Raw genomic sequence first — 26,146 nt, forward strand, 5'->3', positions numbered from 1 at the left:
GGAATCCTTTGGTTTTCCTTTTGTCAACCAAACTTAAAAGATACAAAAGCCATAATGCTGTTACATTGAAAGATTCTTGTCAATGAAAGCATGAGACTCACCGTGTTGAAATGTTTTGAAACAACCTACAGACTGTCAATCATACTGAAAAGCAGAAAAAATGTACAGAACTGCAAAGATCCTGGAGAAGCTGTATCCCCTGGAAATGACAAGCATGGTGTGTGGCTTGGAACAGAAGAAAACTGAAGCAGTTGAAGTAGCTTCTGCTGGAAACAATGTCACCCACTCCAGAATTGCTGATATTTCTTCAAATATTCTAACATTTTGAAGCAAATCTAAGAGGAATTGGCAACTATGCAGCTAGATGAAAGCTTTGGTGCTCTCAGCGCAGCCAATTTTGTTTTTCATCCATTTTTGGCATTCCTATTTCATGAGCCTCTTTTGAAATTTCTAAAAACTACCATCATCTTGAAAATGGTGAACAAGTTTATTTTCCAAGTAAATATCTGATTGGAAAAAAAGTTCCAGAGCTCAGGACACAGGTCAAGTGACATCTGGCTGCCCCCTTTGTTTTTACCCCTTTGGAAAAGAAGCTCCAAACGTCAATGTGGCCAGCTGATTCTCTATCAACAGGCGTGGGTACCAAATGTTCTGCCACGGATACTGGAAGGAGGCTTGCCCAGTGCTGTGAGAGTCATCAGCTTCATCAGGGCCAGGGACTGAGTCATTTTCTCAGAAACTTTTATCAAGAAATGGGAGCAGAATGAGAGCAGTTCTTCACTTACTAAACAGAAATTTGCTGGATTTTCAGAAGACAAGTCTTGAAATGCTTGGTCAAACTTTGGGCAGAAATTTCACTTAAAAAAAATCAATGAAAAGGAAAGCCCACTTTCTCATGGCTTAGCATACTTGGACAATATTTTTGGCCATATATTTTGGTTAAAGCTCTGCAGACAGTATCATGTACACAGCTGAAGAACGCAGAGCTCCTGTATTATAAGAGGAGATTGGTCATACGAGAATGTTCTAACACTGAAGAAAAACCTCCTGTGATTTAGAGTTAAAGGCGACCACATTTTCTCCAGTTTTTCTGCAGGCAGAAGCAAGCATGGGCTGAACTCTTAAAGGTTACTTCTGATCAAGATAATTTTAAGATTGAAACAAGGATTTATGAAACATCAATGACATGAATTTTGCCAAAGATCGAATGGGGACAAAGAAAAGTATTCAAAATGAATTCAACTCTTTCTCAACTCAAGCCTACTCTAATCTGGCATAACGTGCTGGGGAGCTTTGATTCCATTTGCCACTGAGTGCTTTTACAAGTCAGGGTTTTGTCACCAAAACGAAACAAAGCAGAAATAAAAACTGATGGGATTCAAACACGGCACAAATGTTGCTATGTCAAAAGCACTCAAAATTTTCTCCTAGTTCTTTAAGGCAAACCTCAGTAGCCTTGACATTGAAAGTTGGTGATAAGCTAAACTGAAGTTCATGTTTTGCTCTGCTTGGAAAATTTTATTTCCTTTTTTTCACGAAGTTGGTATTAACTTTTGCATTATAACTTAGCAAAAGAGGGCTAGGTTTGTAAAGAATGTTTCTCATATTTTTCTATGTGTAAAGAAAATAATTTTCTAATACCATGAAAAAAACTATCAAAATTTGTGTGCATATGTTTAGGTACTTCTATTTTCTGCAAGTGCACAGCTTTCAGCAGAGTCTCAAAAAGGTCTAGATCAAAAACTCTCAGGGGAAAAACCCTTATTTAGATACTCACGTCATATAACATATACAACATCTCAAAAACAATTCAAGAATTATATGGAAGAAAATCAAACCACAACATTTAGAATAAAATATCGACAAATATTTAGCATATTTTAGGCTGAGAAAGGGTTTTCTGAACAAAAAAAGCAAGAGAAAATTGGCTTAACAAAATGTGAAAGACATCTATGTCAAAAAACATTATCAACAAAATTAAAAGACAAATTAGATAGGAAAAATATTTGTAAGAAATAAAGTAATCAAAAGACTTAACATAGAACAAACAAACCTGTAAGAAAAACACATATTCTTCAGTAAATGAATGTAAAAAGGCATGAAGTGAGTACTCTCAAAGGAGAAAATACGAATGGAATATAAACATTTACAAGGTTAGTCTCTTCAATAATCAAAAATATTCAAGTTAAAATGAGATTGTTTTGCCTATAGTATTTGGATCCCTGTCGGTGTAGTGGTTAAGAGCTCAGCTGCTAACCTTTGGCAGTTTGCTAACGCTGCCAGTTTGACTCCACCAGCCACTCCTTGGAAACCCTATGGGGCAGTTCTACTCTGTCCTGTAGGGTCTCTATGAGTCTGAATCAACTTAACGGCAATGGGTTTGGTTTTATTTGCAAAGATTTTTAAAAACTATACCCATTCAAAGCTGTGAAAGAGATGAGAATTGTCCTACACCAATGGACTAGCATACATTGGCATGGTCTTTCTGGAATGAAATCATATAATTTGTACCAAATGCTTTTAAAATAGTCATTCCCTTTTAGATCAATAATTTCAAATCATGTACATCTAAGGGAAAAATCCAAAATATAGAGATGTTATATACGAAATGTTTATTTACAGTGTTACTGATTTTAAGAAAATAAAAAATAAGTTAAGGCAATGATTAAATGTATCAAGGCACTTACATACAACAGAATATGCAGCCTTTATAATGGCCTTTGCAGTGAGTTTTTTGCGTAACATGATCAAAAACTAATGATATAATGTTAAATGAAGGAAAAAGAAGTAGTAAAAAATGCTGAAAAGAAAAATTATAAGGAAATATGGCAAAATGATTACAGTACATGGGGTTTGGGTGATTATTTTTGTAATCTGCAAATTGCTAATTGAAACTATAATGAGCACAACCAAAAAAACCAAACCCATTGCCGTCAAGTCGATTCAGGCTCATAGAGACCCCATAGGACAGAGTAGAACTGCCCCACGGGGTCTCCAAGGAGCAGCTGGTGGATTTAAACCGCCAACCTTTTGATTAGCAGCTGCGCTCTTATCCACGACACCACCAGTGCTCCAATAATGACCACAAACTCGTTGCCAGAGTTGATTCTGACTCATAGCAACCCTGTGTGACAAAGTAGAACTGCCCTACAGAGTTTCCAAGGAGCACCTGGTGGATTTGACTGACAACCTTTTGGTTAGCAGCTGTAGCACTTAACCACTACACCACCAAGGTTTCCAATAATGAGCATATGTCACTAATATTCAGGAAAACAAAATAAAGTAAAAATAGAGCAATTGCTGAACACATACGGATATACAAAGTTTAGATCATGGATAGCAGAAATATTTGAAAGAAACAAAGGGTGATCTCATATGAATATACAAATAATGGGTACCAACTTTCAAAATAACTGATGGGATAAAATGCTCTGTTGTTTGTTTTTGGGCTTAGCTGTCCGGTAGTGCTAATTTTCCTGTGACTTGGATGCTATTGAGTGTTCTTTAAATGGCAAATAATAAATGATCATTTATAAATTGATCATTGTCTCCAAAATGACAAATCAACTTATCAGGCAAAAGTAAAAACAAACAATTTGGGGCTAGTAAGAATTTTTCTGTTCCAAATAATATAATTTACAAGAAGGATTGAAATAAGTCGAAAAAGGTGAAGAGCTATCCAAGTGGTTTAAATTTTGCTGCTTGAAAAACTGATCTTTTAAATTTGATAAATTCTCCAAGGAGAACCTGGAACTTTGAATTACAAAATAATTTAAAGAAGATGGGTTATAAAGCTAATTGAATCAGATGTTCCCTTTGGTTTGCAGGCAATGAGTATTTTCCCTCTTCTCACCTCCTCTGGGTGAAACTCACCTGAGTGGAACCAATAGACTGGGTGGTTGCTGAGAGGCCAAGAAGCCCAGATGAATGCTTCTTCCATCCACTCCTAAACTAACAGGAAGCTTTAAACTATAATAGCTGTAAAACTTGCTTTGTAAAATAATCTTCTGCCAAACCCTATTATTTTTTAATGTTGAAGATTATTGATCACAGAAGAATTTACATATAAAAATATTAGCAATAACCTATATATCCAGCAATTGGAGATGATTAAATTGTAGTATATCCAGGCTGTTGAATACTGTGATTAGGTGGATCACAGATTATAAACTTAAAAGTCCACAGGGACCAGCTCTTTCCCCCCTGCCTGGTCTTCATTCTTCTAAGGCGGGGCCCCTAACCCACTGCAGGAAGCTTTCAGTACCACATCCTACTTCTCAGGACAGTGTCTCCTCTTTAAAGGGCACTCACACTTTAACAGACCTTCCACAGAGGATGAAAGGCTGAGGAAAATCTTGTTCTTCATGTAAAATATGGGCCCACATCTCAAATTTAGAGTTTAAAAATATATATTGCAATATTTCTAAAAGCATTTCCTTTTATTAAAAAAAAAAATCACATTTATTTGAGAGCAGGACTATCATTTCAACACAAAAGCTATCATCCTGACTCAATTAAGTCAACCTGTTCTTGGGGTTTCAGTCCTAGGAGGAAAGACAGGAAGGTTCAGGTACCTGACAGTTTTCCAAACGTCGAAGCCATCCAGGGGCTTGGTGCCATTTGTGTGTCCCCCAGCCAGCTTCACCAGAGTCGGCAGCCAATCAGAAATGTGGATCAGCTCCCGGTTCTTCACACCCTTCTGTTTCAGCAAGGGGCTTGCCACAAAGCCCACCCCTCGAACGCCACCTTCCCACAGGGTCCATTTTCTTCCTCGGAGGGGCCAGTTATTGCCCCCAGCCAATGTCTGTCCTCCATTATCTGAAACACAATTAGTTCTTGGCATGAAGACAATGTCAACCATTAAATACATTTAGGAACAGGAGACTTCTATGTACTTTGTTATCAAACAGTATCTAAAAAAGTAAAAATGAAAAACTCTTCCTTACCCTCTCCCATACCAAATACCCTTCTTCCACTCCACACTACCCTCCTACCATTAAACACAGGAAAACCTGAATCCAGAGTGGTACATATCCTGCCTCCTCCATGGATAAAAACCAGTTGTTATCAAGTCTACGCTAACTCACGGAAGCTCCATATGTATCAGAGTAGAACTGTACTCCACTGGGTTTTCAATGGCTCATTTTTTGGAAGAAGATTGCCAAGTCTTTCTCCCAAGGTATCTCTGGGTAGACTCAAACCTCCAACGTTTTGGTTAGCAGCCAAGTGCATTAACTGTTTGTGCCACCCAGGGACTCTCCTCCATGGATAAGGCCACTGAAAAATAAGAAGGTTCCTTGATTGTAATTGCTTGGGATAGGTCCCTTGCCAAGAAATCAACTAAGTTTCAAATGCATGTGTGTATGTCTTTGTATAGCCTAGGAGGATGAGTCCATGTAAGTTGAGGCCCCCTGGTACATGAAAAGATACCTTTGAATTCATTTCTTTTAGTGACTTAAAGCTCCTGAGAAGTGGAGACAGTGGATCTTTTTTTTGGTAACTGAATTAGCATTCTACTCCCTGGTGATCTAGCCTCTTTCTTAATTGTGAAAGTTGATTTCTCTAGTGGGTTAAATGTCTCTTATGAACGGAGCAGTCAGCTGGAAAAATAATTGCAAGAAAAATTATTCCCTTTTAATAGCATGGCAAAATAAAGCTGCATCGTGTGCAATGCCAGGAAAGAGAAGGTTTCTCCTCCAAGACAACAGAGGGAATGGGGACCTTGGTGAAGACAAAGCAGAAGTTCAAAGAGTGACTGCAATTACGTATCTCACCAGCCAGGAGAGGGCTCAGAGTTAGCCTGTAGAATAGGAAGTGGTTGTTTTTATACTAAGGTTGTAGCATCATAAAAAAAAAAAAAAAAAAAAAAGGTTGTAGCATCATACTAGCTCAAAAAGCATCCATACATTTAGGTGACTTTAGAGACACATTTTTTTTTTTTTTTATAATAACTTTTATTAAGCTTCAAGTGAACGTTTACAAATCCAATCAGTCTGTCACATATAAGTTTACATACATCTCACTCCCTACTCCCACTTACTCTCCCCCTCTTGAGTAGGCCTTTCAGTCTCTCCTTTCTTGACAATTTTGCCGGCTTCCCTCTCTCTCTATCCTCCCATCCCCCCCTCCAGACAAGAGTTGCCAACACAATCTCAAGTGTACACCTGATATAATTAGCTCACTCTTCATCAGCGTCTCTCTCCCACCCGCTGACCAGTCCCTTTCATGTCTGATGAGTTGTCTTCAGGGATGGTTCCTGTCCTGTGTCAACAGAAGGTCTGGAGAGCATGACCGCCGGGATTCCTCCAGTCTCAGTCAGACCATTAAGTTTGGTCTTCTTATGAGAATTTGGGGTCTGCATCCCACTGCTCTCCTGCTCCCTCAGGGGTCCTCTGCTGAGCTCCCTGTCAGGGCAGTCATCGATTGTGGCCGGGCACCAACTAGTTCTTCTGGTCTCAGGATGATGTAGGTCTCTGGTTCATGTGGCCCTTTCTGTCTCTTGGGCTCTTAGTTGTCATGTGGGCTTGGTGTTCTTCATTTTCCTTTGCTCCAGGTGGGTTGAGACCAATTGCTGCATCTTAGATGGCTGCTTGTTAGCATTTAAGATCCCAGACGCCACATTTCAAAGTGGGATGCAGAATGATTTCATAGTAGAATTATTTTGCCAATTGACTTAGAAGTCCCCGCAAACCATGTTCCCCAGACCCCCGCGCTTGCTCCGCTGAGCTTTGAAGCATTCATTTTATCCCGGAAACTTCTTTGCTTTTGGTCCAGTCCAATTGAGCTGACCTTCCATGTATTGAGTGTTGTCTTTCCCTTCACCTAAAGCAGTTCTTATCTACTGATTAATCAATAAAAAACCCTCTCCCTCCCTCCCTCCCTCCCCCCCCCCGTAACCACAAAAGTATGTGTTCTTCTCAGGTTTACTATTTCTCAAGATCTTATAATAGTGGTCTTATACAATATTTGTCCTTTTGCCTCTGACTCATTTCGCTCAGCATAATGCCTTCCAGGTTCCTCCATGTTATGAAATGTTTCAGAGATTCGTCACTGTTCTTTATCGATGAGTAGTACTCCATTGTGTGAATATACCACAATTTATTTACCCATTCATCCGTTGATGGACACCTTGGTTGCTTCCAACTTTTTGCTATTGTAAACAGAGCTGCAATAAACATGGGTGTGCATATATCTGTTTGTATGAAGGCTCTTGTATCTCTAGGGTATATTCCGAGGAGTGGGATTTCTGGGTTGTATGGTAGTTCTATTTCTAACTGTTTAAGATAACGCCAGATAGATTTCCAAAGTGGTTGTACCATTTGACATTCCCACCAGCAGTGTATGAGAGTTCCAATCTCTCCGCAGCCTCTCCAACATTTATTATTTTGTGTTTTTTGGATTCATGCCAGCCTTGCTGGTGTGAGATGGAATCTCATCGTAGTTTTAATTTGCATTTCTCTAATGGCTAATGATCGAGAGCATTTTCTCATGTATCTGTTGGCTGCCTGAATATCTTCTTTAGAGAAATGTGTGTTCATATCCTTTGCCCACTTCTTGATTGGGTTGTTTGTCTTTTTGTGGTTGAGTTTTGACAGAATCATGTTGATTTTAGAGATCAGGCGCTGGTCGGAGATGTCATAGCTGAAAATTCTTTCCCAATCTGTAGGTGGTCTTTTTACTCTTTTGGAGAAGTCTTTAGATGAGCGTAGGTGTTTGATTTTTAGGAGCTCCCAGTTATCGGGTTTCTCTTCATCATTTTTGGTAATGTTTTGTATTCTGTTTATACCTTGTATTAGGGCTCCTAGGGTTGTCCCAATTTTTTCTTCCATGATCTTTATCGTTTTAGTCTTTATGTTTAGGTCTTTGATCCACTTGGAGTTAGTTTTTGTGCATGGTGTGAGGTATGGGTCCTGTTTCATTTTTTTGCAAATGGATATCCAGTTATGCCAGCACCATTTGTTAAAAAGGCTGTCTTTTCCCCAGTTAATTGACACTGGTCCTTTGTCAAATATCAGCTGCTCATACGTGGATGGATCTATGTCTGGGTTCTCAATTCTGTTCCATTGGTCTATGTGTCTGTTGTTGTACCAATACCAGGCTGTTTTGACTACTGTGGCTGTATAATAGGTTCTGAAGTCAGGTAAGGTGAGGCCTCCCACTTTCTTCTTCTTTTTCAGTAGTGCTTTGCTTATCCGAGGCTTCTTTCCCTTCCATATGAAATTGGTGATTTGTTTCTCTATCCCCTTAAAATATGACATTGGAATTTGGATCGGAAGTGCGTTAAATGTATAGATGGCTTTTGGTAGAATAGACATTTTTACTATGTTAAGTCTTCCTATCCATGAGCAAGGTATGTTTTTCCACTTAAGTATGTCCTTTTGAATTTCTTGTAGTAGAGCTTTGTAGTTTTCTTTGTATAGGTCTTTTACATCCTTGGTAAGATTTATTCCTAAGTATCTTATCTTCTTGGGGGCTACTGTGAATGGTATTGATTTGGTTATTTCCTCTTCGGTGTTCTTTTTGTTGATGTAGAGGAATCCAAGTGATTTTTGCATGTTTATTTTATAACCTGAGACTCTGCCAAACTCTTCTATTAGTTTCAGTAGTTTTCTGGAGGATTCCTTAGGGTTTTCTGTGTATATAATCATGTCATCTGCAAATAGTGATAACTTTACTTCTTCCTTGCCAATCCGGATACCTTTTATTTCTTTGTCTAGCCTGATTGCCCTGGCTAAGACTTCCAACACGATGTTGAATAAGAGCGGTGATAAAGGGCATCCTTGTCTGGTTCCCGTTCTCAAGGGAAATGCTTTCAGGTTCTCTCCATTTAGAGTGATATTGGCTGTTGGCTTTGCATAGATGCCCTTTATTATGTTGAGGAATTTTCCTTCAATTCCTATTTTGGTAAGAGTTTTTATCATGAATGGGTGTTGGACTTTGTCAAATGCCTTTTCTGCATCAATTGATAAGATCATGTGGTTTTTGTCTTTTGTTTTATTTATGTGATGGATTACATTAATGGTTTTTCTGATATTAAACCAGCCTTGCATACCTGGTATAAATCCCACTTGATCAGGGTGAATTATTTTTTTGATGTGTCGTTGGATTCTATTGGCTAGAATTTTGTTGAGGATTTTTGCATCAATGTTCATGAGGGATATAGGTCTATAATTTTCTTTTTTTGTAATGTCTTTACCTGGTTTTGGTATCAGGGAGATGGTGGCTTCATAGAATGAGTTGGGTAGTATTCCGTCATTTTCTATGCTTTGGAATACCTTTAGTAGTAGTGGTGTTAACTCTTCTCTGAAAATTTGGTAGAACTCTGCAGTGAAGCCGTCCGGGCCAGGGCTTTTTTTTGTTGGGAGTTTTTTGATTACCGTTTCAATCTCTTTTTTTGTTATGGGTCTATTTAGTTGTTCTACTTCTGAATGTGTTAGTTTAGGTAGGTAGTGTTTTTCCAGGAATTCATCCATTTCTTCTAGGTTTTCAAATTTGTTAGAGTACAATTTTTCATAATAATCTGAAATGATTCTTTTAATTTCATTTAGTTCTGTTGTGATGTGGTCCTTCTCATTTCTTATTCGGGTTATTTGTTTTCTTTCCTGTATTTCTTTAGTCAGTCTAGCCAATGGTTTATCAATTTTGTTAATTTTTTCAAAGAACCAGCTTTTGGCTTTGTTAATTCTTTCGATTGTTTTTCTGTTCTCTAATTCATTTAGTTCAGCTCTAATTTTTATTATTTGTTTTCTTCTGGTGCCTGATGGATTCTTTTGTTGCTCACTTTCTATTTGTTCAAGTTGTAGGGACAGTTCTCTGATTTTGGCTCTTTCTTCTTTTTGTATGTGTGCATTTATCAATATAAATTGACCTCTGAGCACTGCTTTTGCTGTGTCCCAGAGGTTTTGATAGGAAGTATTTTCATTCTCGTTGCTTTCTATGAATTTCCTTATTCCCTCCTTGATGTCTTCTATAACCCAGTCTTTTTTCAAGAGGGTGTTGTTCATTTTCCAAGTATTTGATTTCTTTTCCCTCGTTTTTCTGTTATTGATCTCTAGTTTTATTGCCTTGTGGTCTGAGAAGATGCTTTGTAATATTTCGATGTTTTGGACTCTGCAAAGGTTTGTTTTATGACCTAATATGTGGTCTATTCTAGAGAATGTTCCATGTGCGCTAGAAAAAAAAGTATACTTTGCAGCAGTTGGGTGGAGAGTTCTGTATAAGTCAATGAGGTCAAGTTGGTTGATTGTTGTAATTAGATCTTCCGTGTCTCTGTTGAGCTTCTTACTGGATGTCCTGTCCTTCTCCGAAAGTGGTGTGTTGAAGTCTCCTACTATAATTGTGGAGGTATCTATCTCGCTTTTCAGTTCTGTTAAAATTTGATTTATATATCTTGCAGCCCTGTCATTGGGTGCATAAATATTTAATATGGTTATGTCTTCCTGATCAATTGTCCCTTTTATCATTATATAGTGTCCTTCTTTATCCTTTGTGGTGGATTTAAGTCTAAAGTCTATTTTGTCAGAAATTAATATTGCTACTCCTCTTCTTTTTTGCTTATTGTTTGCTTGATATACTTTTTTCCATCCTTTGAGTTTTAGTTTCTTTTTGTCTCTAAGTCTAAGGTGTGTCTCTTGTAGGCAGCATATAGATGGATCGTGTTTCTTTATCCAGTCTGTGACTCTCTGTCTCTTTATTGGTGCATTTAGTCCATTTACATTCAGGGTAATTATAGATAAATAAGTTTTTAGTGCTGTCATTTTGATGCCTTTTTATGTGTGTTGTTGACAATTTCATTTTTCCACATACTTTTTTGTGCTGAGGCGTTTTTCTTAGTAAATTGTGAGATCCTCACTTTCATAGTGTTTGACTTTATGTTAGCTGAGTCGTTACGTTTTTCTTGGTTTTTGTCTTGAGTTATAGAGTTGTTATACCTTTTTGTGGTTACCTCATTATATACCCCTATTTTTCTAAGTAAAAACCTAACTTGTATTGTTCTATATCGCCTTGTATCACTCTCCATATGGCAGTTCAATGCCTCCTGTATTTAGTCCCTCTTTTTGATTATTGTGATCTTTTACCTATTGACTTCCATGATTCCCTGTTATGTGTATTTTTTTTTTTAATTAATCTTAATTTGTTTGTTTTTGTGATTTCCCTATTTGAGTTGATATCAGGACGTTCTGTTTTGTGACCTTGTGTTGTGCTGATATCTGATATTATTGGTTCTCTGACCAAACAATATCCTTTAGTATTTCTTGTAGCTTTGGTTTGGTTTTTGCAAATTCTCTAAACTTGTGTTTGTCTGTAAATATCTTAATTTCGCCTTCATATTTCAGAGAGAGTTTTGCTGGATATATGATCCTTGGTTGGCAGTTTTTCTCCTTCAGTGTTCTGTATATGTCGTCCCATTCCCTTCTTGCCTGCATGGTTTCTGCTGAGTAGTCAGAACATACTCTTACTGATTCTCCCTTGAAGGAAACCTTTCTTTTCTCCCTGGCTGCTTTTAAAATTTTCTGTTTATCTTTGGTTTTGGTGAGTTTGATGATAATATGTCTTGGTGTTTTTCTTTTTGGATCATTCTTAAATGGGGTTCGATGAGCATCTTGGATAGATATCCTTTCGTCTTTCATGATGTCAGGGAAGTTTTCTGTCAGAAGTTCTTCAACTATTTTCTCTGTGTTTTCTGTCCCCCCTCCCTGTTCTGGGACTCCAATCACCCGCAGGTTATCCTTCTTGATAGAGTCCCACATAATTCTTAGGGTTTCTTCATTTTTTTTAATTCTTTTATCTGATTTTTTTTCAGCTATGTTGGTGTTGATTCCCTGGTCCTCCAGATGTCCCAGTCTGCATTCTAATTGCTCGAGTCTGCTCCTCTGACTTCCTAGTGTGTTGTCTAATTCTGTTATTTTATTGTTAATCTTTTGGATTTCTACATGTTGTCTCTCTATGGATTCTTGCAACTTATTAATTTTTCCAGTATGTTCTTGAATAATCTTTTTGAGTTCTTCAACAGTTTTATCAGTGTGTTCCTTGGCTTTTTCTGCAGTTATCCTAATTTCATTTGTGATATCATTAAGCATTCTGTAAATTAGTTTTTTATATTCTGTATCTGATAATTCCAAAATTGTATCTTCATTTGGGAAAGATTTTGATTCTTTTGTTTGGGGGGTTGGAGAAGCTGTCACGGTCTGCTTCTTTAAGTGGTTTGATATGGATTGTTGTCTCCGAGCCATCACTGGGAAACAAGTTTTTCCAGAAAATCCGCTAAAAAAAAACAGCAGTCAGATCCCTATCAGAGTTCTCCCTCTGGCTCAGGCTATTCAGATGTTAATGAAGCCGCCTGGGGAGGGTGGGGGAGGGAACAGAGAGATAGGAGAGTAGCACCTCAGAATATAGCCAGAGTTGCTTGTCTTGCTTGGAATGACTATTATATCTGAGATTCCCGCGGGCGCGTCGCCTATGTGTGCTGGCTGTGTGGAGATTGCCCCCAGGGGGTCTGGCCCGCTGGAGTCACGGTCAGATCCTCCGCTTCCAGCCCCACGCCCAGCGTCAAGGCTCCCCTACTGGGACGGTGCACTCTCGACTCCAAAATCAGTCGCTGCCTCCCGGGGACTTCTCGTTCCTCCAGCCGCGTGGCCGTGCCGCCCCCGTGAACCAGGTGGGCCCCCTCCCGGGGTTAGTTCAGATGGGTGGAGTAGCTCCCCCTGCTTGTGCCGCGACCAAGTGTCCCGGCTGGAACGCTGTTCTCCCCGCTCCAATACCAGTCGCTGCCTCCCGGGGACTTCTCCTACCGGCTGCGTCCCACGCCGCCCGCGCGACCCGGCTGGTCACCTTCCCGGGGTTAGTTCAGGGGGTGGAGCAACTCTCCGTGTTTATGGCGTACCTGCGTGCAGTCCAAATCCCTGCGAGACGGTTCCCCGGCTCGGATGCTGCTCTTTCTGCTCCAAGATCAGTCACTGCCTCCCGGGGACTTCTCCTAACGGCTGCGTCCCACGCCGCCCGTGGAACCGGCTAGTCCCCCTCCCGGGGTTAGTTCAGGGGGGTGGAGCAGGTCTCTGTGCTTGTGCCGTACCTGACTGGTACGCTGGCTCCAGGCTCTGGAAACAATCGCTGCTTCCCCGTATTAGTTCGTTCTCCGTCTCTAAATCTGTGTTTGTTGTTCAGGGTTCGTAGATTGTTATGTATGTGATCGATTCACTTGTTTTTCCGTGTCTTTGTTGTAAAAGGGATCCAAGGTAGCGTCTGCCTAGTCCGCCATCTTGGCTCCGCCTCCCTGGTCTCCTAGAGACACATTTTAAATAACTCTTATCTGCATGTGTATTACACTTCAATTTAAAAAAAAAGTCTGCTATCCAAATGAACCACATGAGGGCAGTATGGCAGACCTGCTCTATAGAACGTTGTAGATAAAAATCTAATACAGAAATCAGAGATCTATCAAAGCCACAGGATAAACATGGAAGCAAAGAGAACTACACCTACTATGTTAAGCACCTACTATGTGCCAGAGTCTCTGAGTGGTACAAACGGTTAACACACTCAGTTGCCACCACAGCCAGAGGTACCTCAAAAGAAAGACTTAGTGATCGCCTTCTGAAAAATCAGCCATTGAAAACCCTATGGAGCACAGCTCTACCCTGACATAACTGGGGTTACCAGGAGTTCAAGTGGATTCGATTGCAACTGTTTTTGTTTTTTATGTGCTGGGCACCACTCTGTATTCACATTATCTCTCACAGAATCTGGAGTCTGACAGACCTGGAATAGGCCTAACTCTAGCCACTCACTGGCTGTGTGACCAGAGATAACATGCTTGCCTGTTTCCTCATCTTTAATGCGGAAATAATCATTCCTTCCTCATACATTATGGTGAGGATTAAATGACACCGTTTATGAACACTGCTTGGTAGGATGCCTGGTACAACTTAAGCGCTCAATAAATTGCAGCTACTGTTGTCATTGTTATTTTTGATTTTTACGACAACCCACATGCTCTAGGATTATAACATTTTACGGCCAAAAAAAAAAAGCAAAACAACAACAGAAAACAAGGTTTGGAAAGGCCAAACAGCTAGCAAGTGGCAAAGCTAGGATTCAAACAAAGTCTGTGCGACCCCCAGATCCAGCCTCCTTCTGTCCCTGGAGTCCCATGCTCCTGAAGTCCATTTGTAGACTTGGTTTTATACCTCTAGGTCACAGAAAGCTTCCCTGTGAACACACTGTAAACTTCTCAGCAAGAGCACTGGTCAATCTCAGCAAAGTGCACACTCTTCCAGTGACCCAGCAGAAGAAGAGTTATTTTAAGGTGATGATCATTCCCTTTAGAGGAGCCTTTATCACTGGTCAATAAGAAATTCAAGGCCCTACTGCCAAGGAGGCATCTGATCAAGCCCTTAACACACCAGGTCCTCAATTCCTTTCTGTGCTTCGTGAAGGGGAACAGAGAAGAATTGTTGAGCTAGATCAGATGAAGATAATTCCTCAACACATGGGCTAGCTGACAATCAATCTCATCATTCATATCACAGGCTTATAAGAACCTGTCCTCAAACCTCACATCTCTTCTTGGCAAAAACTCAAGGCCCAAACATTCATCCATGCCAGTTTATTGAATACACACAAGCTGAGCAGACCTGTATATTCCAAACAATAAGAGGGCCCTATTTTTTTTTTTTTATTTCCAGAAGAGTGAAATTCCTCCATGTGCTCTGGTCACAGAGTACCAGTCACCCATAATCTATGTAATAAAACTTAAAGGAAAGTACTGTGCATGTGATACAAAAACACACTGGAAAAAAATAAATTTACACTCGCCCCATGATACCAAGAAGGCTGAGACAAGCACTATTATTTCACTCATTGTCTAGATTGCTATAAAAGATACTAGCTCAATGCTCATAGAATACGTCTGGGTCTTATGTTGTCTTCTTTTTAAAAAAAAACAAGCTCCTTTGAGATATTACATTTCGTGTCCTTCATATTTTTATATTTATTTGTTAGTGTTCAATACTAACAACAGTCTTCAATATTGGATGAGGATAGTGGTGAAAGTCAGAGTAGAGATGCTGGGGATAAGGGCGGCTGGAATTGGAATCTGATTCTAGGGGCAGCCTTTCAGTTATGACTCAGGAAGGAAAATGCTCCGAGCTGTTATGAGAATTTGGCCACTGCTGCTACTGTAGGAGCTGGAAGATGTTTCCACATATTACTAGAAAGGGCTTTGATGGTGTGCGTGTGACTGTTTTTGCCATTAGCTCAAGTGTGATGTTTTTGCCATTAACATCGATAAGCATTTCTATCATCAGTTATCAGCGTGGTTTCCCCCATCATTTATATTTTCAAGAGCATTCCAGGGAAAAAGCACTGCCAGTTGACACACCTGCAGCTTCCCCTCTTAGACTCCCACCACAGAGCCAACTGCAGACTTGGCGGCATGAGGGTGGCCGTTCAGCTTTGCTGGGCTTGTACCTCCTCAGGTGGCATCTAGCTGATGGTTGCCACCTGCCCAGCAAAGGAGCAGACTCCACTAAGTCAGGCCTTTAGTTTAGGCCTTTAGTACATGTGTGAGAAGGTAGGCAGCTGGCCATCATTTCTAGTTGCAGTCTCCTGGGTGTTTCAAAGAGTTTGGCATAAAGCTCATCAGATTTACAGCAAATGCGAAACAAGCTCTGTGAAACAAGGGAGAAAAGAGGGTCTCCTGTATTGCTTACTTAAGTCTGATATAAATTTAAAAAACAAAAACAAAAAGCCAATGGTACCACCGCTATTCCAAACATGTTTCTTCTCATTTTCCCTCCTAATTTTCTTTGTGGCAAGGGTTAATTTTTTCTCTTGTTAAGAACTCAGTTTCAACAGAACATTTTCTTGTTTCATTTCCTGACTGACTTATGAAAAAACTTCCAAATCAAAATAAGATGACTCTAACCAGTAAAGGAAGCCATGAAACATTATTTTTTTCAGGGAAATAGTTTTTCTGTAACATCTTGGCAGAGGGAAAACCTAATTATAAAAATCTGCTGTCTAGAAAAGAAATGTCAAAATAAAATAAATGTTGTCATATACAGATTGTAAATCTCACTTTATTATTCATTATTGAACAAAAATAACTGTCAAAAAGTCATGGAAAAACATCGGTTTGCCAACGATCTGAGTGAAAGCACTAAATGTATGACAAGCCTCATCCCTATCCAGCTGATAAAAATTAGGGTGAAACCATGACAACAAGACTAGTTTTTAGGACTACTCCCCAAACAATTTACAGTTGTGGTTTGGCTGTGGAAGGCTGCCCTGAGTCATCATGTATCTCTAGCTCCCCACCCTGGTGGCTCCATCGCTGGCTTACTCCTCACTTTGACCAGGGGATCATGAAAGGAAAAGCAAAACTCCAACAGCCCTGCACCAGGGCTTGGATGTTCCTCTGAATAGGGCCACCAATGCGAGTGTGACGGGTTGTCTAGGCAACGTGATTTCAAAGACAGAGAAGCCTCTTTGTCCATAAATGGTGCCTGCTTGTTAATGGTTAATTATTTTGGGTTAATTTTTTTAATTGCTAAATTGCAAATATATCTCTTATAGGGCTAATACCTGCCTCAGTAGCCATGTAAAAGATTAGATAAATTCACTTGTTTCCTCCAAAACATTTTGGAGACAATAAACCAGTAAAACCAGTTGCTGTTGAGCCGACTCTGACTCGTGGTGATGCCATGTGTGTCAGAGTACAACTGAACTCCATAGTGTTTTCAGTGGCTGATTTTGGGGAAGTAGATCACCATGCCTTTCTTCCAAGGCACATTTGGGTGGACTTGAACCTCCAACCTTTTGGTTAGCAGCCTAGTACCTTACCCATTTGCACGACCCAGGGACTCTGAAAAAATATCTATCCAGATACTCAGCTTACAACCTAATGTTCTCAAATCTTTCCCTCCTGCTCTACGTTAAATCATTTCTTATTGATTATTCAGTCAGTTCTGTCCATTTCTATCTTTAAAATGTTTTTCAAGTCCATTCCCTCTCCTGAATCCCACTGCCTTAGGTCTGGCCTGCACGCCTCTCACCTGAACTCCTCGAGTAACTTATGTAGAGCTTTACGTGGTTGCCAGAGCTGTGTTTGTGAAGCCCCAAAGCCAATCAGGCCACATCCTTGTTTAAAGACCTCTGATTGCTTTACAAAGCCTTCAGGAGAAAGTCTAAACTCCTCCATCCAACATACAGAAACCAAATGGCAACAAGTTTGTTTTTTGTTGTTGTTGTTGTTTGCTTGTTTGTTTTTATTACTGGGGCAGAGCCAGAATGACTCCATTCTATTTCCATGGCTTTAAATAAGCCAGAACGCTCCTTAGAAGCAAGGATGGCGAGACTGCGTCTTACATATTTTGGACATGTTGTCAGGAGGGATCAGTCTCTGGAGAAGGGCATCATGCTTGGTAAAGTACAGGGTCAGCGGAAAAGAGGAAGACCCTCAATGCGGTGGTTTGACACAGTGGCTGCAACAGTGGGCTCAAGCATACCGATTGTAAGGATGGCGCAGGGCCAGGCAGTGTTTCGTTCTGTTGTGCACAGGGTCGCTACGAGACGGAACCAACTCGACGGCACCTAACAACAACAAATAAAGCACCAACCTACTTAAACCTGTGCTTTAGTCACATAGAACTAACTTCTCCCCTTTGTTAGGATATGCCGTGTCCTCTTGTGCTAATTTTTTGTACATGTTGATTCCCTTGTCTAAAATGTCCTTCACCTTTTTTCCCGCCTGACTTCAATTTTAAATCCCAGGTTAAATGTCACATCTTCTGTGAACCCTTCATTTTCTTTCCCAGACAGTCTTTATCTCTACAGCCATAAAAACACAATAAAAACTAAATCAGTACTTCCACTGCAATACACAATACTGTATAACACATGTGCGTGTGTTTACTAACAGCACTTATGTCTGTGTATTGTTAATTAGTTGTTCATGGGTTTGCCTCCTCCATGGACTCTGCCTAGAAGGGCAAAACAATGTCTCATTCTTTGTATCCCCAAGACCTAGGACATGACTTCTTCAAAGCTTCTGGAGGAACAAGTAAATGAATGGAAAAGAGGCCACCAAAAATAGAGGCACTAAAAATTAAATTTGGTTACTTTATAGGTTTTCTGAGTCTTGGTCTAGAGGCTGTTCTGTGTACAAATGCTGTTTATTCCACAGGATATTAGCGAGGGGAGCTCCTGGGTCTTTGATGATTTAAGCAGATAAAGCTCACAAATACCAGAGTTGTCTATTCAATCTGACACCTGGTCAATTATATTGAAGTGGAAAAAGTTTGTTCTCAGTTCTCACCTTTAACAAATCTTTCTTGATGCCTACCACGTGAGTGCTAGGGACCATCTAGCTCTGGGCAAATGGCAGAGAATGAACAGACAAGGTCCTCTGTCTCATAGAGTGAGTGATAAAAAGAGATGAGCTCTTTCCATTCATGGTAGGCAGTGACTGGGGTGGGGAAGGACAGCCCCAGTGTGTGCCTGTGTAGGGTAATAGCAGAGGTCTGGTAGGGCCTCTCGGAAGAGCTGAAACCAGAATGCTGGGACAGAGCCAGTCGCGTGACCATCAGCGGGGAGCCCAGGCAGAAGCAGCAGGAGTTTCAAGGGCCTTATTCAATGACACATCAGATAGTGGGGTATTCTGCATCAAGACTGCTTTTTAATTAAAGATTAATTATCCACTTAAGAACACTCTGTTGCCAAAAGTTCGGGAAAACTTGATCTGAATGATTACTAGGTATCAGCAAAAAGGTGTACAGATGTTTTGTGACTGTCATCATTTTTCTCTATCATTACTATTGCCACGTTTCTACACTCACTGAAATGTACTCAAGTGACAGGAGTTAAGCACTGTGATTTTAGGATTTACTTAATCTCTTCAAGCCTAAGTGTCCTCATCTAAACAAGGACAACAACAATACCTAGCTTAATGGTGTCTGGCATAGAACTAATGCTCCATCAATATTAACTCCCTGTATTAATGATAATTAGCAGCAGCAGCATCAAAGTATGCAGAGCAGAACAGACTCCTATCTGGTTATTTATTAAACACACACTAGATTTAAATATTATACCCATATCTAAAGAGCACTGGTGGCACAGTGGTTAAGCACTCGTGTAGCAGTCTGCTTTTGTAAAGATTACAACCTTGGAAGCCCTACGGGGCAGTTCTACTCTGTCCTGTAGGGTCACTATGAGTCGGAATTGACTTGACAGCAGCAAGTTTAATTATTTACTTTTTACCCATACTCTAAAACACCAAGCTTTTGTAAGAAGAAAGCATTTAAACAGAGCCTTTCTACGTTGCACTCTCTAGTCTGCAGGTAATTTCTTCAGAGCTATAAACACACAATGAATTGTGAAGGGTTTTGTTCTTCTTAGGTCCTTGGGTGGTGCAAACAGTTTGGCTCGACTACTAAAGGTTGGTGGTTCAAACCCAACAGCATTGCCATGGAAAAACAGCCTGGAAATCTGCTCCCATGAAGATTATAGCCAAGAAAACCCTATGGAGCAGCTCTACTCTGTAACACATGGGGTTGCCATGAGTTGAAATTGACTTGATGGCAGTAGGTTTGGTTTTGTTGTTGTTATTGTTGTTCTTATTACAGAGGCAGAGCCAGATGACTTCAATCTATTTCCATGATTTTAAATACAGCACATCAGTTATCAAAGAAAGGCATCACGACCATTGCCTATGACTCAACTAAAACCTCAAAAAATGAATATTTACTCAAATATTCACTAGAATATTTGTAGGGGTATTTATGCAACACTATATTTCACCAACGCCTTTACAATGTTTTGTAGCATTCAGGGCAGATAAGTGCTTTGACCCCCAACTCATAGTTAGAAATAATCTGATTTAACATCTTGATTGAAAGCACCAGCATGGGGAGCATTCCTGTTGAGCCAGCATTAGGAATGGAATGGAATTGGCAGCAGAACACCAAATGACTGATGCAGCCACCAAAAGAGTTGAAGATAAAGGAAGATGGATGCAGCGGAAAGGACAAACCCAGGAATGAACGGGAATTAAGAAGAAAAAAATTATAGACGGTTATAGTAAAAGATCTCTTCATTTTCATTGCTGGTAATCATCAGATACCAACGGGATTTTATCTCTCCTTTAAAATTGATTAAGGAAGAAAAGAATCAAAAGTTTACTGAAAGATGGAAAACATTTGGTCTCTAAAAGTCAGATGGAACTGGGAACTGGAAACCAGAATCCAAATCTTTTACACATTGTTGTTGGTTGCCATCAAGTTGGTTCTGACTTAGAGCGACCCTATGTATAAAAGAATAAAAAAATGCCTGGTCCTGTGCCATCTTCACAACTGTTGTTACGCTTGAGTCCACTGTTGCAGCCACTGTGTCAATCTATCTCGTTGAAGTTCTTCCTCTATTTCGCTGACCCTCTACTGTACCAAACATGATATCCCTCTCTAGAGACTGGTCCCTCCTGACAACATGTCCAAAGTATGTGGCATGAAGTCTCTCCATCCTTGCTTCTAAGGAGCATTCTCGCTGTACTTCTTCCAAGACAGTTCTTCTGACAGTCCGCGATATATTCAATATTCTTTGCCAACACCGTAATTCAAAGGCATGAATTCTTCTTTGGTCTTCCTTATTCACTGCCCAGCTTTCACATGCATATGAGGCAACTGAAAACACCATGGCTTGGGTTAGGAGCACCTTAGTTTTCACAGTGACATCTTTGCTTTCTAACACTTTAAAGAAGTCTTTTGCAGCAGTTTTGCCCAATGCAATGTGATCTCCAGCATCATTTCTATCACCAAGGGCATATTTTCCAACAACCAATCCTTCTTTGCTTCCAAATTTTGCATTACAATCACCAGTAATTATCACTGCATCTTGATTGCATGTTTGATCAATTTCAGACTGCAGAAGTTGGTAAAAATTTTCAATTTCTTCATCTTTGGCATTAGTGGCCGGTGCATAAATTTGAATAATAGTTGTATTAACTGGTCTTCCTTGTAGACGTATGGATATTATCCTATCACTGACAGTGTGTCACTATGAGTTAGAATCGACTCGACAGCAACCGGTTTGTTTTTTTTTTGGTTTTTGACAGTGTGTACTTCAGGATAGATCTTGAAATGTTCTTTTAGATAGTGAACGATGCCACTCCTCTTCAATTTTTCATTCCTGGCACAGTAGACCATATGATTGATTCAAAATGGCCAATACCAGTTCATTTCATCTCAGTAATCCCTAGGATATTGATCTTTATATGTTCCATTTCATTTTTGATGATTTCCAATTTTCCTAGATTCGTACTTCGTATATTAATAAATTGCTTACGTATTTGTAGGCGAACAATTTAACTCTGTAAGACAAGTATAAAATAAGAGTTCTAAGATAAGTATAAAATTTGCTCTCACTTAGGAGGCATGGTGTTATGGATTGAATTGTGTCCCCCCAAATATCTGTCAACTTGGCTAGGTCATGATTCCCTTGTATGACTTTATGATTGTCTACCATTTTATTACCTGATGTCATTTCCCTATGTGTTGTAAATCCTATCACTATGATGTAATAAGATGGATTAGCAGCAGTTATACTGATGAGAGCTACAAGATTTGATGGTTTCTTAAGCCAATGCCTTTGAGATATAAAAGAAATGAGCAGAGGCCTCATACCACCAAGAAAGCAGCACCGGGAGCACAGCAAGTCCTTTGGACCTGGGGCCCCTGCACTGAGATGCTCCCAGACCAAGGGAAGATTGATGACAGGGACCTTCTTCCAGAGCCAACAGAGAGAGAAAACCTTCCCCTGGAGCCGGTGCCCTGAATTTGGACTTCTAGCCTACCGGGCTGTGAAAGAATAAACTTCTCTTTGTTAATGCCATCCACTTGCGGTACTTTTGTTATAGCAGCACTAGATAACTAACACACATAGGTGATGCTGGATTTAATCTCCATATTCTGGGTCCCCCTAACAAGTAGCAAAGAAGCCCTGTGTTTGGGGCATTTAGAGGAAGCAGAAACACCAAATGTTTGCTCCACCCATTTTACAACTAAAACCTTTCTTGTTTCTCTTGAAGTTTGATCTTGAAAGTATGTTTGATTTTTTTTTTTTTTAATAATGAAGTTAGGAACTTCAGGGAAAATTACAATTTTTTGGCACCCTGAGGGAATTTAATAATTTACTAATAAATTATTTGGTTCCCCTTTCAAAACTGGGAAACCCTGGTGGCATAGTGGCTAAGTGCTACAACTGCTTACCAAAAGGTCGGCAGTTGGAATCTACCAGGTGCTCCTTGGAAACTCTACAGGGCAGTTCTACTCTAACCTATAGGGTTGCTATGAGCCGGAATTGACTCGACAACAAGCTTGATTTGCTTTTCCAAAACTGAAACTCCTTTAAGGCAGCAAGACTCAAAATGAGAAGAAACAGCTGCGAACATCCCTTAATAATCAGAATGTGGAACGTATGAAGTATGAGTCTAGGAAAATGGGAAGTCATCAGAAACGAAATGGACTGCATAAAGATTGATATCTTAGGTCTTCCTGAGCTGAAATGGGCTGGTATCGGTCATTTTGAATCAGACAGTCCTACGGTCTACTATGCCAGGAATGAAGAGGAATGGTGTCACGTTCATTGTCAAAAAGGACATTTCAAGACCTATCCTGGATACAGCGCTGTCAGTGATAGGATAATATCCATACACCTACAAGGAAGACCCGTTAATACGACTATCATTCAAATTTAGGCACTAACCACTAACGACAAAGATGAATAAATTGAAGATTTTTACCAACTTCTGCATTCTGAAATTGATCAAACATGTAATTAAGATGTATTGATAATTACTGGTATTTGGAATATGAAAGTTGGAAATGAATAAGAAGGGATCGGTAGATGGAGAATATGGTCTTGGTGACAGAAATGATGCTGGAGATCACATGATAGAATTTTGCAAGACTGATGACTTATTCATTGCAAATACCTTATTTCCACAACATAAACAGCGACTATAAACATGGACCTCACCAGATGGAAAACACAGGAATCAAATCGACTACATCTGTGGAAAGAGACAATGGAAAACCTCAGTATTATCTGTCAGAACAAGGCCAGGGGCCACCTGCAGAACAGACCATCAATTGCTCATACACAAGTTCAAATTGAAGCTGAAGAAAATGAAAACAAGTCCACGAGAGCCAAAATACGACCTTGAGTGTATCCATCCTGAATTTAGAGGCCATCTCAAGAACAGATTTACCACATTGAATATTAATGACCAAAGACCAGATGAGTTGTGGGAAGACATCAAGGTCACCATACATGAAGACAGCAAAAGGTCATTAATAAGGCAGGAAAAAAAGAAAAGGCCAAAGCGATGTCACAAGAGACTCTGAAACTTGCTCTTGAAAGCAGAGTAGCTAAAATGAATGGAATAAATATGCAGTAAAAGAGCTGAACAGAAGATTTCAAAGGGCAGCTCCAGAAGACAAAGTAAAATATTATAATGAAATGTGCAAAGACATTTCTCAAGTTGAAAGAACTGAAGAAAAAATTCAAGTCTTGAGCTACAATTTTGAAAGACTCTACGGACAAAATTTTGAATGATGTGGGAAGCATCAAAAGCAGATGAAAGGCATACATGAAGTCACTGTACCAAAAAGAATTAGTCAACATTCAGTCATTTCAGGAGATAGCATATGATTAAGAACCAGTGGTACTGAAGGAAGAAGTCCAAGCTGAAGGCATTGGTGAAAAACAAGGCCCCTGGAATTGATGGAATACCAATAGAGACATTTCAACAAACAGATGCAGTGCTGGAAGCGCTCACTCATCTATGCCAAGAAATTTGGAAGATAGCTACCTGGCCAACTGACAGGAAGAGATCCGTATTTGTCTCCATTCTAAAGAAAGGTGATCCAACAGAATGCAGAAATATCATTAATATTACAGACAAGTAAAATTTTGTTGATGATCATTCAAAAGCTTTTGCAACGCTGCATTGACAGGTAACTGCCAGAAATTCAAGCCGGATTCAAAAGAGGATGTAGAACAAGGGCTATCATTGCTGGTGTCAGATGGATCCTGGCTGAAAGCAGAGAATACCAGAAAGATGTTTCCTTGTGTTTTATTGACTATACTAAGGCATTTGACTGTGTGGATCACAACAAATTATGGATAACATTGAGAAGAATGGGCATTCTAGAACACTTGCCTGTGCTCAGGCAGAACCTGTACATAGACCGCGAGACAGTGATTTGAACACAGCAAGGGGATACTGCATGCTTTAAAATCAAGAAAAGTGTGTATCAGGATTGTATTTTTTCACCATACTTATTCAATCTGTATGTTGAGTAATAATGTTGAGTAGATAATCCAAAAACCTGGACTATATGAAGAAGAAATGTGGCATCAGCATTGGTTGAAGACTCATTAACTACCTGAGATATGCAGATGACACCATCTTGCTTGCTGAAAGCAAAGAGAGCTTGAAGCATTTACTGATGAAGATCAAAGACATCTTCAGTATGGATTACATTTCAACATAAAGAAAACAAAAATTTTCACAATTGGACCAATAAGCAACATCATGATAAACGGATGAAAAATCGAAGTTGTTAAGGATTTCATTTTACTTGGATCCACAATTAACACCCATAGAAGTAGTAGTCAAGAAATCAAACAACGTATTGCATTGGGCAAATCTTCTGCAAAAGACCTCTTTCAAGTGTTAAAATGCAGGCGTCACTTTGAGGACTAAGGTGCATCTGACCTAAGCCATGATATTTTCAATCACTTCATATGCATGCGAAAGCTGGACAATGAATAAGGAAGACTGAAGAAGAACTGATTCCTCTGAATTAAGATGTTGGCAAAGAATACTAAATATACCAGTGGACTGCCAGGAGGAGGAACAAGTCTGCCTTGGAAGAAATACAGCCAGAATGCTCATTAGAAGCAAGAATGGCGAGACTTCATCTCACATACTTTGGACATGTTATCAGGATGGACCAATCCCTGTAGAAGGACATCATGCTGGGTAAAGTAGAGGATCAGCAAAAAAAAAGGAAGACCCTTGACGAGATGGATTGACACAGTGGCTGCAGCAATGGGCTCAAACATAACAACGATTACATTTCAACATAAAGAAAACAAAAATCCTCACAACTGGACCAATAAGCAGCATTAGTGTTTCCTTCTGTTGTACATGCTGTCTCTATGAGTTGGAACCAACTTGATGGCATCTAACAACAACAGATATGTTTTTACTAGGTAGCAATTCATCCTTCAGTAAATGCCAAATGAGAAGTAATAGATTAGGAAAGTATCACAGAAGTGCTTGAGAGTCTAGCAGGTTCAAGGACAGCAGAAGAGAGGTAAAAATACCATCAACAGATAAAAAAAAGTGGAATTGTGATTTCAAAATAACAGGCATACTAATTACTTGTATGAGAAAAAGGGGAATTCAGGTCAATAATGTTTTAGAGAGTATTAAACCAGAGAAAGCTAACATATTCTACTTGGGCAAACATCAGCTACTTTAATTTGTCTTTATATTGCCAAATATGTAATAGAAGTTAAATGTTCTGAGTTTACCCTTCAAGCAAAAACAACATTTTACTTAATCTCTACTTCATAATTAGGAAGATATGGTTTTAGGGTTACTCAGAAAAATCAGTGACCCAAAGTGGTTAAGAGCTATGGCTGCTAACCAAAAGGTCAGCAGTTTGAATCCACCAACCGCTCCTTGGGAAACCTAGGGGGCAGTTCTACTCTGTCCTATTGAGTTGCTATGAGTCAGAATCCACTCGACAGCAATGGGTTTGGTTTGCTTTGGCAAACTAAGTGGACAGGCAGTTTCACTTCTCCAGTGCTCTTCTCTGAAATTTTGCCAAATTAATGGATCTTACTGGTGTATGTGTGTTGAGTGGTGGGAGAGACAAACAAAAGTCACAAGAACTTTGATCCACATAAACCTCTTAGATGAACATGGAAGAGTGAAACAATGGCAGAAACAAAAGTTAATAAATCTAAATATCAAAGAGTTTGTTAAAAGTATTTAAATATTTAATGCATACTTAATAAAGATATAAGAAAAAGATTTCTTTCACATCTGCAAAAGACACTTGCTCAAAGCCAAAGT

At 39.6% G+C, this 26,146-nt stretch overlaps 1 protein-coding gene across 4 annotated transcripts in view; it reads right to left on the bottom strand.

The window, feature by feature from the left end:
- The window catches only part of ARSB (arylsulfatase B), a 328,139-nt gene that overhangs the window by 214,935 nt on the left and 87,058 nt on the right, over positions 1-26,146 (bottom strand). For all 4 annotated transcript variants that reach the window (XM_064273497.1, XM_003408112.4, XM_064273491.1 and 1 more), the window contains exon 5: positions 4,575-4,818. In XM_064273497.1, coding sequence (XP_064129567.1) covers positions 4,575-4,818 — 244 coding nt within the window. The remainder of the gene's footprint in view (positions 1-4,574; positions 4,819-26,146) is intronic.

The sequence above is a fragment of the Loxodonta africana genome, chromosome 2 (genome assembly GCF_030014295.1).
Source record: "Loxodonta africana isolate mLoxAfr1 chromosome 2, mLoxAfr1.hap2, whole genome shotgun sequence".
NCBI lineage: Eukaryota > Metazoa > Chordata > Mammalia > Proboscidea > Elephantidae > Loxodonta > Loxodonta africana.